This window comes from Ruditapes philippinarum, unplaced genomic scaffold (genome assembly GCF_026571515.1).
Source record: "Ruditapes philippinarum isolate M1 unplaced genomic scaffold, ASM2657151v2 ctg3188_1_1_1_1, whole genome shotgun sequence".
NCBI lineage: Eukaryota > Metazoa > Mollusca > Bivalvia > Venerida > Veneridae > Ruditapes > Ruditapes philippinarum.
Genome location: NW_026863678.1, coordinates 219,642 through 233,140, shown reverse-complemented (window position 1 = coordinate 233,140; position 13,499 = coordinate 219,642). Strand labels below are relative to the sequence as shown.

The 13,499-nt window shown below is 33.2% G+C and overlaps 1 protein-coding gene across 1 annotated transcript; it reads left to right on the top strand.

Annotated features, from left to right (window-relative positions):
* Window positions 1-212: 212 nt before the first annotated feature.
* Window positions 213-11,356, top strand: LOC132722962 (beta-1,3-glucan-binding protein-like). Its single transcript, XM_060707584.1, has 12 exons — window positions 213-395; window positions 1,153-1,230; window positions 2,865-2,987; window positions 3,352-3,479; window positions 3,792-3,866; window positions 4,322-4,382; window positions 6,214-6,381; window positions 8,012-8,089; window positions 8,693-8,810; window positions 9,041-9,103; window positions 10,464-10,587; window positions 11,094-11,356. The coding sequence occupies exons 1-12, from the start codon at window positions 287-289 to the stop codon at window positions 11,295-11,297; spliced, it is 1,329 nt and encodes a 442-aa protein (XP_060563567.1). The 5' UTR covers window positions 213-286; the 3' UTR covers window positions 11,298-11,356.
* Window positions 11,357-13,499: the final 2,143 nt, after the last annotated feature.

Genomic DNA, 13,499 nt, shown 5'->3' with positions numbered 1-13,499 from the left:
TTTCATATCACACGATTATTATGATTTATAGAGCTCCATGACACCGTCCTACTACCACAACTGTGGGTATTAAACAATTATATTTGTAGCAAACGTTCTATATATTCACCGTTAATAAATATGTTGAAATTGATGTGAACAAACGAGCTATTCATTATCTTGAATTTATATAATTCTTAAGTCAAGTGATAACGTGTCCGTGGCAGTTCATAAACTAACGACATATTAAAGAATAAAATATTGTTAAGGTTGAACTCGGAGCAAGTTAGAGCCTTTGTTGTCCGCAATGATTGTCGTGGTTTTATTTTCCCTGGTGGCGTTTGCGTTTACCGCAGACATCCCTAAGCCAAGACTAACACACCTTGCATCTGGAGATGTGGAGTTATCCGTTGAAGGTCAATACATTATAATATTTATATAAAACAATTAACAATTGATAAAAATGTGTGAAAATCCGTTTCATTTGTGACTTTATTCTTTAATTTTCAATAATAATATAGATCCATCATTTCATACATATTTCAATATGCGAACGTTAATAAGAAACAATATATTTTAGGTATAAAATTGTGCATTTAAGGGTATAAATCTATATCTTATGAAATATTTTAATAAAATCTAGCAAAAGTTCCATTATTATATGGTTGATTTCCGAAAAATATGTAACATGGAATGTCTCGGTTATTTAATAAACTTGAATACAGAATAAAATGTTCCGGAACAAAATATTATTTAGCTATTTTAAGTAGGGTTTTATCCGTTTAGTAATGATTTTGTGCACGCATCTTTCGCTTTTAGGGCAATAAATTATCATATTTATTTCATACAATCATTTTTTGGAAGTTTATTTTTTTTTTAATTCAAACAATAATTTTGCATCATATATATGATTATATAGCTTTATACACTTTAAAATGTCGTGACAAAAGAAATTCTTCATGGTTCGTGGTCAAAATTATTTTTAAAATACATTATACTTCGTATTTAATTTTGTCATTTGGTATTATTGATGTAGTAATTTTGGGAATAAATAATGGCGATATTAGTATTTATAGCAATTCCATTCCATTCTTTCATGTGTGCGCGAAAATATTTTTGTCCGTGTTTCAGTATATAATGCTTTACAAATACAGTGCTTGTTTCCTTTTATAGGTTCCCCTGGAATGAAAGTGTACGATGTAAAATATAGCTTTAAAGGAAATAAACACCAAGGACCATTTCACCAAGGAGGTAATCTTATTTGAATATCCAATACATTATAAATAAATGTTGTAAAACTAGGGTTCATGACGGTTGGTCAAAATGTAATTTTCTCTGATACAGTTGTACATACACATAATGTTTGTAAGCATGTGGGGATATAATATTAAGTTTGCTTGAAGTCTTTTTGCAAATGTTGAACAATAGGTTATATGTTCAAATTACAGTAAAGTAAGAATTTCTGATCGGTCAAACTGCATCTGTGAAAAATTGCAACATACCTGTCATTTTCGTCAGTCTCCGGATAAGCTCTAATTAGGAAAATTCGGGGAGGTGTTCCGAAGTTAAAGGTGCAGCAAAATTTCAGCAGTCATATCATAAGAATTTGTAGCTCTTTATTGCTAACTGTTACTATTTTTCGAAACGTTAAATTGTATACTATTCAGATTTAAAGAATTATAAACGGAATGAACAGCAGTTCTTAGTATCAAATGTAACGTAAATGATATTTTCCGACTTTTCCTTTTACCGATTTGTACACCCTGATGTTATATATAATGTTTCGTTTGATAAAGTCATATTTTGAAGCTGAGCAGCGAATAACAATATTGTAGACTGTATCTAATTATTTAAGGTTTTACTTGAGATTCATTAATTTCAATTTGATACGCAAAAACATCGATACCGCCAGCAATCATTCTCAACAATGTTGAGGACTGATGACCTCTTATCACTTAACGAATTGTGTACGAACTATTCCTCATGTTGGCAAATTGAATGCAATTTACATTTACGAATCTTGCTACATATACATACCATATATATCGGTATTAAACTTTTGATTCTTTCAAAAATCAATAAGTGAACTTCAAAGCTTTATGTCAAGGTAACAAAATATACCAAAAACCGATCTAAATAATAAAATCAACCAAAATACATGTAGCTCTAATTTAAATCCGACATTGGGGGAAAAACCCTAGAAAAAAACGACCTATTGTCGCTCATTTATTGAGAGAGGAACTCATGTGGTCAGCAGGAGAAAGAACAGTCATTTCTGCTAGTATGTCACGTTTAACATTCCTCAACATATTGTTGACTTCCTTATTGTCTTAAAGTCAGTTATGTAACTCCACAATCTTATTAAAATCAGCTCTAGATAACGCTATCCATTAATTTATGTAAGAAATAAGTAGATCTGATCTTAAGTCAGATTGTATTACTCCACCGCCTAAAGATTTATCAGTGAAAGACAACTTTAATGCATTTACTGACTTCCTTTTCTTGTACTCGAATCAATTATTTCAATCATTTTGGAGACTAACTTTGTTTTAAATTAAGAACAAGATAAAAACTGAAGTCACTTTCTAATTTTAATCATGCATGCACTTTCTAATATTCTACAAATTGTCGAAACATGACTCATTGAATGAGCCGCGTCACGACAAAACCAACATAATGGGTTTGTGACCAGCATGGATCCAGACCGCGCAGTCTGATCAGGATCCATGCTGTTTGCTATCGGTTTCTCTACTTGTTATAGAGTTTGTAAGCGAACAGCATGGATCCTGATCAGACTGCGCGGATGCGTAGGCTGGTCTGGATCCATGCTGGTCGCCAACCCATTATGTTAGTTTTGTCATGACGCGGCTCAAATGATTTTTCAGCTGATGGCCGTTGGTACCATAGAAATCACAAAACGGCTTACAACGGAAAAGAAAAGATAAAGTATACAATTACTGCTGAAATTGAGGGAAAAACTGTAGTATCCAAAGGCAAAATTCACCCAGGTTAGATATACATCATTTGTTATTACACATCTTTTAGAATAATATGTTTTATGTTTCTGCCGATAAATGTATACCCGCACAATTGTGTACATGTACTAGTATTTTGGGATAAAACATTTCTTGATTTATTTCAAAATTATATACTCATTTTGTACAGTAGTGTATTACATTTTGTGAAAATAAAAGTAGAATGAACATAGCTAGAAGATTGTGAAAAGGTCAATTTTCTTAGAATGTGGAATATCTCCCGGTTTTAAATGTAAACATAAAAAATTATATAAAAATAGGTTTAATTTCTTTTTTTTATAACCACTTAATTTATGTGAATATTTGTCTATCTAATGAAAACTGCCCCTTTTTGTAGAAGAAAGAAGCGTTGCCCTTGCTCCACCTAAAATGGTCAAAAGATGTTCGTCAGTTTTCCGAGATGATTTTAATGGAGCATTTAATCCAAACGGTTGGAATTATGAAGTGTCAATGTACGGTGGATATGTAAGGACATCATTATTAACCATAATTTAATGTTTCATTCTTTACTTCATATACAAGGAACATTTTGCCATTTTGTTCGAATAGGCATTATTGTCAAGGAAGGGCAAAACTAAACTGAGGCAGGCTATAAAATCACTGTTGTTAACCATTTATACATGCTTTTGTTTATTTTTATTGTTGGGTATTTTTCTTAATTATTTTCTTCATTCATTACAATAAAGACAAGAAAAATAGTATCACCTATTTATATCATTGAGTCATTCAGTTCATCTAGAAGCTTCTGTTTGAAACTTGTAACACATATATTTTCAGAATTGGGAAGTACAGGCCTACGTTCCCGACGCCAAAAATATCTTTACAAGAAACGGACATCTTTTTATTAAACCCGTAAGTGATCTTTTATAACATGTAATACAAGGCCTTGTCAGCTGTTCATCCGCATTGTCTTTTTCATCATCATTTTTAGCTTTTTCAAAATATTATCAAGCTCAATATTCATCAAACCATCGTTTGTGTAAACACTAATATCTTACAAAAACATGATATACAGTATTTTATCATAAATATTGCTTTACAGAGCACGAGGTCTATCATATCTTGTCTTCTTGAACACTTTGTGAAAAGTGCACATGCCTAAAGGAGTTCTACATATTTGCATCTGATAAAAAGGATAACACAATTTTCTTCTATACCTATATATTAGGCAGGGAAATGACACGAATGTCAGTACAAAGGGAATACGTATATGTTGGCAATACTATCTATAAACAGACCTAGAAAAAGCTCATTTCTACTATCCGATTATCATAAATGTTTTGTAACTTAAATTATTAATATTTCAGACTCTGACAATAGACGATCCTAGGTTCACTTCCCTTACAAGTGACGTCATGGATTTGAAAGGTATATGGCAGGTTATACGACAGATTGTAACGTCATTTTTCGTTGGATAATCGTGACGTTTATTTTATTAGTTATGAAGATTGTTGATAGGTTATTTGGCCCTATATAAACGGCTATTTGTAAATATAACCCGAGCCGCTAGGCGAGGGTTATATTGCAAACAACCGTTTATATACGGCCATATAACCTTTCATCAATCTTTATTACGAATTCATAATACAGCATACATCATTTATTAGAGAAAAAAGTAAGATTTCTTTATAAATCGACAATGTCAGCCGTGTATATAAAACTATAAATACGTCACGATTATCCAATGAAAAGCGACGTTACAATCGTGCAGTATTATAAAGTTATTTATACACGGTTGCTGGCGATTTATAAAGAAATCTCACTTTTTCCCTAAACAAATGATCGATGCTTGTTGTATTATAAATTCTTAATAAATATTTCTGACAGGTTATATGGCGGTATAAGGACGGTCGTTTGCAATATAACCGTTTATGTAGGGCCATATAACATGCAAAAGTCTTTATAAATATCATTTACTCAGTAATAAGTGTTTTTAAATTATACCATTATGAATAGCCACCTTAAAAGTCCAAATAGCCGTACATCACTTTAAATGTGACTTTTACTATGCACAGATGTATGTTATGAATATTTGTGACCGCGTCTTATTAAGTCTGAGCCGTGCCATGACAAAACCAACATAGTGCGTTTGCGACCAGCATGGATCCAGATCAGCCTGCGCATTCGCGCAGTCTGATCAGGATCCATGCTGTTCGCTTACAAACCCTATTACAAGTAGAGAAGCCGGTAGCGAACAGCATGGATACTGATCAAAATGCGCGGACGCGCAGGCTGGTCTGGATCCATATGCTGGTCGCAAACCCATTATGTTGGTTTTTGTCATGGCACGGCTCATTTTGTGTTTCAAAGAAAATGTCCAAAATTATGACTCCAATGTTATTACTCTTTTAATATCTGAATAGCAATGGCGACAGGCATTTATACATTGCAAATAAAAGCGTCTGTCATTGCATTTCTTAACTTTTCTCAGGAGAAGAATACATTTATTTAAAGTATACATTATTTGACTGAAGATAAAAATGTTAATTGAAATGGTTTTTAGTTAGTCTTAAAGTTGATTTTGTGTTCTTAGAATTAGGGTATACTTAAGACTTTCTATGAAATGCAGTCCTGTTAATATAGTCTAATATATGTTTGCTTCATTTGAAGAAAACTTGCTCAGGTAAAAAGACAGAAAATATAAAAAAAATCACAGACTATAAGGATCTAACACCGGCTGTCGGTATAGACCGGGATATCTAGATCGAGGGTAACTGTTTACGGCGGTAACGAGGCTCTGCCGAGTTTCCGCTTAACAGTTACTTCCGATCTGTTACCACAGCCGGTGTTTGATTCTTCTTCTTTCATAATACATATCAATTATAATTCGAAAAGAAATTACGATAACTATTATATTCATTAAGCACTTTCTTATAGTTGCGCTTGCATTTACAACTTTATTCATAACGGCAAAACGACGCCATTCTAAGAACGCAATTCATTCGTAAAATGCGCCGCGCGGGAAAGATGTAATTTAAAGTACGCAACCTACATGGGGGATCCGGAGTAAATCAGTTTCTTCTAGAACCGGTGTAAACAACAGGTATAGTCCTGTCTGATATGCAAGAAATTTCTGTCAAAATGAAAGTTAATCAAAATGGCAGCAATCTTTGAAGCCGAAGTAACAAACGGGTTTTATGTGCAATCCTTTATGTTCGGCATTCTTTTATTATTGATAACAGCTGTAATTTGATTTCAGCTATGTACGGATATTGTACCAACGCCGACAGATATGGCTGTCTGAGAGAGGGAAAATACGGAACGTTGCCACCAGTCATGTCCGGAAAAATCAAGTCAAAAAGTGCCATCAGATTTGGTTCTGTCGAGGTCAGAGCTAGAGTACCAAGAGGAGATTGGATTTGGCCAGGTAATTGAAGTTTCATTATGTTCTGTTTAAAGGGTTAAAGACAGATGTTGCACCTAAATAAAACTGACAGTGTGTAAATATGGTATTCATTTGGTTAACAAGTACACAAAACTAATACTTATTATATGAAACAAATTATCAATATATTGCCGTGCATTGCTAAACATTTCACTGTCATTAATATTGTTCCATTTATAATCTGGAACGAGAAATACACGTCCTTACAAGGACTGACCTTTATAACTGAGTTTAGTTCTTATCAGTTAAATATGAGACAATAGTCTGCCACTCGATGTTGACCTCGTGACGTCGCGCTACCTTACAATCAAGTCTGTACTAAATTGTCACGAGAAGGAAACATGTTGGTATAAGGTTATAGAACTGTACCATGTAATGAGATAAGTTCTACTCGACAACAATATATCTATCATGTAAAATGTCATCGGTACCTACGTGTTCAAGTATTTTACACATACATGTAATATAAATGTGTTTTTATGATGCAGAGCAAAACACCGTCCGGTTAGCTCAATAGGTAGAGCCTTGGACGGAATCGGGTGATCCGGGTTCGATTCCTGAACAGTGCATGTCACTTTCGTTGTGATTGACCATGTAATCCTGTCTACGGTCATTCGTACTGTACCTATGCTCTAGCATGTACAGAAGTTATCATTTCTTGCAAAAAGGAAGGCAGCTAGTACTGATAAATAGCTTGATAGTATGTCCAGGTATGGTGCGGTGGATGAACTGTGCTCTGGTAACTTCGCTTACTGTCGTGATACGGAGTAAAAACTAAAAACACCACCACCAGTGCAAAACATACTAGTTAATCAGAAGTCAAAGAAATATTCATCTTAAAACAGTCTTACTTTTCAATAAACACAAAATTTTAATATCTGTGTAAACTTACAAAATGACAAGTGAGAGTGCCTTTATGAAAGCCCATTCTAATACAATGCTTAAGTGAAGACTCACACCATCTTTTAGCAATTATATTACACTCTCACACACTTTTAGCACTTATTTTACACATTTTATGATAAATGCAAATAATTTTCTCGAATTTTGTTTGGCTTAAACACTTTGTATACGAAGCCGTATATACTTCGAAGAACCGAAACAGGTACAGACAACAATGCATTTCTTCATCGTAGACGGTTAACTACGTGTGTGCATAAAATTATTATTACGTTTCGTTATTTTTATGGCATATTTGTCGATTCAAATATAATTATTTAGAAAAATACATCTGTCTCATTTAGGCAACATCCTACCGTATAAGCCGTCTATAACTTTTATTTCTTATAATATACATTGACATAAATGTATAATAAGATATTAGATTTGTTTTTCGCTCACCTTGTATAAGATTCCCCAAATGTTTTAAAGCAGATTATATTATACAGTAGCTTATTGCGATCACGTTTAGCTTTATTTCTATAACCATTTTATTCAAAACGGAACAATATTATGATTAGGTAAATGTACACTTGTCCAGGACCATACTCAGTAGTGACATTTCAATTATTTTGTTCAAATTTGTACCGTATACACATGGTCATAGATATGATAGTTCATTGTTCAAAATGTCAGCACATAGAATATTTACTAATTGACCAGTGTATTGTAGCTATTTGGATGTTGCCAAGAGATAGTCATTATGGTGGCTGGCCAAGATCAGGGGAGATCGACATCATGGAGAGCAGAGGTACGTGACATGTTTATTAAGATAACCCATGCTTTACAGAACTTGTATGCATTTTGTTCCATTGATGTTTTACTTTTTCTTCGTTAATTTCTGAAGCTTCGAAGAAGAAATATAATATGAGGCAGTATACATATATAGTCTGGCAACAGAGCATATGTTGTAAATAAACCTAATTTGAACAAGTGGCATTATCACCACAAATTGAATTCTGTACCCATGATACCAATCTGGTAAGACTGCACATATATATTGTAGACTTGCCTTGCTCTAAACATCTAACATAGATATGTTGTTTTTTCATGTAGTGATCACAGGGTAAATATGATCAATAATATTCCTTTTACTTATATTAATATTAATCAATCTACACTTGCCTTTCTGTTTTAAACTACATTAGTACATACGCATATTTTTGCTAACCATGGTTGTTATGCAGAAATAAACAAGAACCTGTTTTATATATATTTATGATATTTTGCTATTGCTATTGCTACTTCTGCAGAAATCGTTGGCTACTACATCATCTAGGTCACTGAAAAAGGTGAAATGTGTCCAATTTATGTGGGTTTTACCCGATATTAATTATGTTTCAACTTACCACAGGGAACACACAGGCTATTGATGGAAACAATGTCAACCATGGCGTTGGTGAGGTAGGAGCTACTATGCACTGGGGACCTGACGCAGGGCAAAACAAGTTTTACCTTACACACGGGGATGTGTAAGTTAAATATTTATTTACTTTTTAGCACCAGAAGTTATTATCTTTAAGATTAATAATAACGATCATTTGGCGAATAAAAACATTACGACTATGATATAAATCTTATCATTTTTAAACCAATGTCTAATGATAAAATTTAAGGAAACATGCAGTAACAGTTTTGTAGTCTTACTAAATTTAATACTTTTTAACAATTTTGATCTTTGCTTTATTTTGTTTCCATATAGACACGGTGACTGGAGCCACTCAATGCATACTTACAAACTGGATTGGGATGTTAATCACATTCAGTAAGTATAAACTACTTGATTTATACTCAGATAGTCTACATCCGACATAATCCGCATGAACTTGTCTAATATATATCTAATGTTTATTTCGAATGGGTTCAGTTGATATGGTTTTAGTTCACTCTATGCAGGTAAGAAAAACCTTCTTAACAGCCTTTAGGTCATATCATTTTGCTTTTATATTCGTCAAACTTTGCTAACTTTTTATATAAATGTTTGAAAATTGGACATCTTTGGTCAAAAACTAGGTTACCAAATTCAATGAAGAAAACAACTTGTTTACATTCTGATGAAAGATCATAATTGTTATTTGATCTTCATCAAAATTTATCAGAAGGTTTGTCTCCAAGACAAGTTGCTTAGATTAGAATATAGGCTATATTCTTTAATTTAAAAGTAGGTCATAAATGCGAAGTAAAGATAAACCTATGTTATGGTTTTAGTCACAGTACTTTCTTCAATCTACTTTTTCGAAGTTTTTAGGAATGGATATACATTGTATACATTTAAAACAAACAATACTTTTCAACTTAGTTGATCAAATAAGAGCCATCATGGCCTTCTTGCTTTATTACTAGTGATGTAGACTCATATTTGATATCGTCAAACTGAAATTGGCGCATTATCCAGAATTTTAATGATCAAGAAATGGAATTGACCGAGTATAACCTTAGGGTTAGTAAAATTATGTAATAAATAGCAACTTGGTAAGTAGGGGGCAACTATATGTTTGGCATACTATATCAGGTAGTTTAAAATTAATTTACCAATGTCATAATCAAACCAATGCGCAAAAAAGACATTATTTATAATACAAAAAGATAAAAAGGCACTTAGATTTTTTTTATTATTTTAATGTTTAACGATAGAAAATACTCTTTGAAGTTCTTTTGATATTTTAATGTATGTTTTGTTTGTATGGTATATTTTACCTCAAAAATTGGGTAAGGTATAGGGAATGGAATTTGGTTGTTATAGTCGTCAGTTTGCCTATTACCAGACAGCTATGTGTCTTATACAGCTGAATCAGTTGATCCTTAGCTGAAGAAAACAGGTTCCTATTCATTCGTTTCGCCATCATCAGATAGACTACTCGAGGAACAGGGAAAGCTATCACTCACACCTACGTCGGTATCGTCGACGTCTTACTTTGGTTAAGTTTTTGCGCGCAAGTGTGGGTTCTCCAAAACTACGGGTTGAAACTTCACACATTTGTTCTCTGCTATTATCTAGCATGATGGGCACATGTTCAATAACTCTAATTACTTTTAACCGGGTAATTTTCTTTTACTTATAATGAAGTACTGGGTATAGTCGAGCGCACTGTCATAGGAACAACTCATGTTTTTTCTCTTTCTAGTATATCGGTTGACGGTCGCACTATGATGGATGTTCCAATAACACAAAGTTTCTGGCAGAAAGGTGGATTCGGTGGTAATAATATCTGGGGAAGTGGTACAAAGGCAGCACCATTTGATCAACCGGTGAATTTACTAAATTATTATGAAATAAACTTTCTTTGCCTGACACACATTTAGTATCTTTAGCTCGATTAAAAACAATGTTCGAGCTTTTGCTACAGGTTATGTTGTCGTTACTGTTGCCAATGCCGTATCCGTCCGAAAACTTAAACGTTGGTCATACTTGTTTTTATTTTACAATGGATTGCATTCATACTTGTCAAGTTAAATAACTAAGTTCTGTAAACTCTTTCCTACACTGGTATTCCCCTCTTTATTATAATTTCATTACTTTTTCTCACTTATTTAGATAATTTACTTTTTTCTTAATTGCATACAACAAAATGAATTATTCATTTAGTTAACGTCCAACCATGTCAGTTTATATTGATATCTTACGTCACGATTTCTAGTTGGCAACTGAAGACTGTCGTACATTGAACTTGAATTACCAAATAATTTCAATATAAGATAGATCTGGTAATTTTCCTAATACTTTGTCATATATGAGCATTTGTCTTGCATTGTAGTTTTACCTGATTCTAAATGTTGCTATTGCTGGAACAAACGGGTTCTTCCCTGATAACTGGAGATATAATTCACCGAAACCATGGAATAACAATTCACCAACCGAACCTAAGGACTTCTGGGACCATAGGGCTGACTGGCTACCATCATGGCATGGAGACGATGTTGCCATGGAAATCGATTATATTGACATGCAACAATGTTAAATGTAATGCTATGTAAAATTACTATAATAAAATACGTTTTATACTAATGAATATACATCTTATACGTTGTGGCGTACAATATAATAACATCAAATGTTTAAAGGCTTCATTTAGAGGTAAATATTTGGTTGCTGCTCGCCATTATGCAATAATGGCCCGAAGATGTGCATAATGGCCTGAGTCCGAAATACTGCATTTAGACATCGCCGCTAATCTTGGAATAAACGGACAGTAAAATGTAATGTAAACAAATATGTGTCATTCAGTTTAACTCTCCGATTACCTTTGAAAACATAACAAAATAAATATGAGACAATGTTGTTTTATTCATGTCTATATTGATAAATACTCTATATATTTTTTGTGACAATAATATTTAGTGCCAGTTTTAATGATCTTTTGTGCCTTCAAGAACAGTTTCCGAGAGTGATGTCTGGCTCTTCATTTGTATTTGCAATCGATTCGATCTTTTTTTCTACCGTCAAACTGAAATCATTTTTGGAAGTTCTGAGGGTCATGCAATGTTTTAGGAAGAGTGATTGTATCATTTTCTGAGTTTATAAATCTTCAATGTTAAGCTTTGTTAATTGCGATTGACTATGTCATTGAAACTTAAAATTTTGTGTGCAAGTGACTACAGTACACTACAGTTCATCCAACGTCAGCAGCCATCTTGAAAGTCACTGAGAGTTGATTACGTCATTTTGCACGTGCGCTTATTCACTCGCCCATTATGGAAAAATAATGCCGGGTAGCAAGGCAGCCGAAATTGCATAATGACCTTGATTTTGCCATAATGGCCCTGAAATACCCTAGATTGCGTTACTATATATAGTAACATAGGTATTAAATAATTGTTATACACTCGAGGTGTGACAATGAGTGCTAATGAAGATATAACTAGACCACATCTTAGATTATGGAGAAAAAAGTAAATGATAAGAAACACTTCAACAATACTACATGTTTTAAAGTTGTTCAGTGCTAACATTTTGCTTAGAAAAAAGTCTAAATTAGTCCCAATAACACACTATTATGAAACATTTAGTTGTGTGAATTTTCAGAGAACTTTCTGAAAAAAATCTATGAATTAACAAAGTTTCTCATTGAACTGTCATTACTCAAGACTCCGTCAGTTAAGGCACCTGGTTCAGACTAACATTACCACTTACTAGGTTTTTGTTAACAAACTTAAATTAACATCTGTATTTTCCTCTCCCTGGAAAAACGCCAATGTATGTTCAACTTATTAAAAAAGTATAACCCTTCCAAAACATGTAACTGCAGACCTTTGTCTCTCCTAAGCTATTTCGGAAAAGTTATGGTAATATGTATCCATAAATTCTTGTATAAGTACTGTATGTCATTTCCAAAAAACTTCTTTTATCAGTCATTAATTTTGGATTCATTTAAAGGGGTTCAACAATAAATCAGCTTACCTTTTCTCCACAGCCCTAGATGAAGCAAAACTCGTTTTTTATTTTGTGATATATTCAACACTTCAGTCTTTAGTTGGCATCAAAGACTCATCTACAAACTTTGACGTTATTATAGTAAACCGTTTGTCTGACTCTAAATTAAAGAATGTCAAGAAAATCGCAATACCTTTGTGTTTACAGAGCGCCTTTTACTTCATACAGAACTCATATAAGCACTGTGCAATTGACAACGTTAGACGTTGACGCGGCCCTTCAGACTTTAATGAATTTCTGCTTTTCGTGCTGAATGACACCTATGGTCATGCTAAAATTAGTTAAAACCGATGAAAAAGTACCATAACATTTTGCAATCATTGGTGTACAAGTTACATAAAATTATGTTACAGGTAAAAAAAAAATGCAAAATGGGATGCCTGTAGTCAAGCCATCATGAACAGTGTATTGTTAATAAGGACACGCATCAAACATTTCGCAGTATCTCAGAAATTAAAGACTGTAAAAAACTTTGAGTGTGCTGAAATTCTCAAAGACAATTTCAGTATGTTCTAAAAAATGGCTTAACATTAAAAGTGCATCCCGTCCAGAGGTGACACTAGTACTTTGAAAAAAAAACAACAAAAAACAATACACTAAACTGATGCCATTTTATATGACATGTCCTGATTTATGTAAGAGGAATACGACAAGGCTTGCACAGAACACAGTTTAATGTCATAAGTTGAATAGAGATAAGACTATACAAAATTCATACAATAAGTACAGA

Coding starts and splice junctions, on each gene's coding strand:
- LOC132722962 (XM_060707584.1), top strand. CDS start 287: ATGATTGTCGTGGTTTTATTTTCCCTGGTGGCGTTTGCGTTTACCGCA. Junction 2,988..3,351: donor CAAAGGCAAAATTCACCCAG/GTTAGATATACA, acceptor CCCTTTTTGTAG/AAGAAAGAAGCGTTGCCCTT. Junction 9,104..10,463: donor TGGGATGTTAATCACATTCA/GTAAGTATAAAC, acceptor TTCTCTTTCTAG/TATATCGGTTGACGGTCGCA.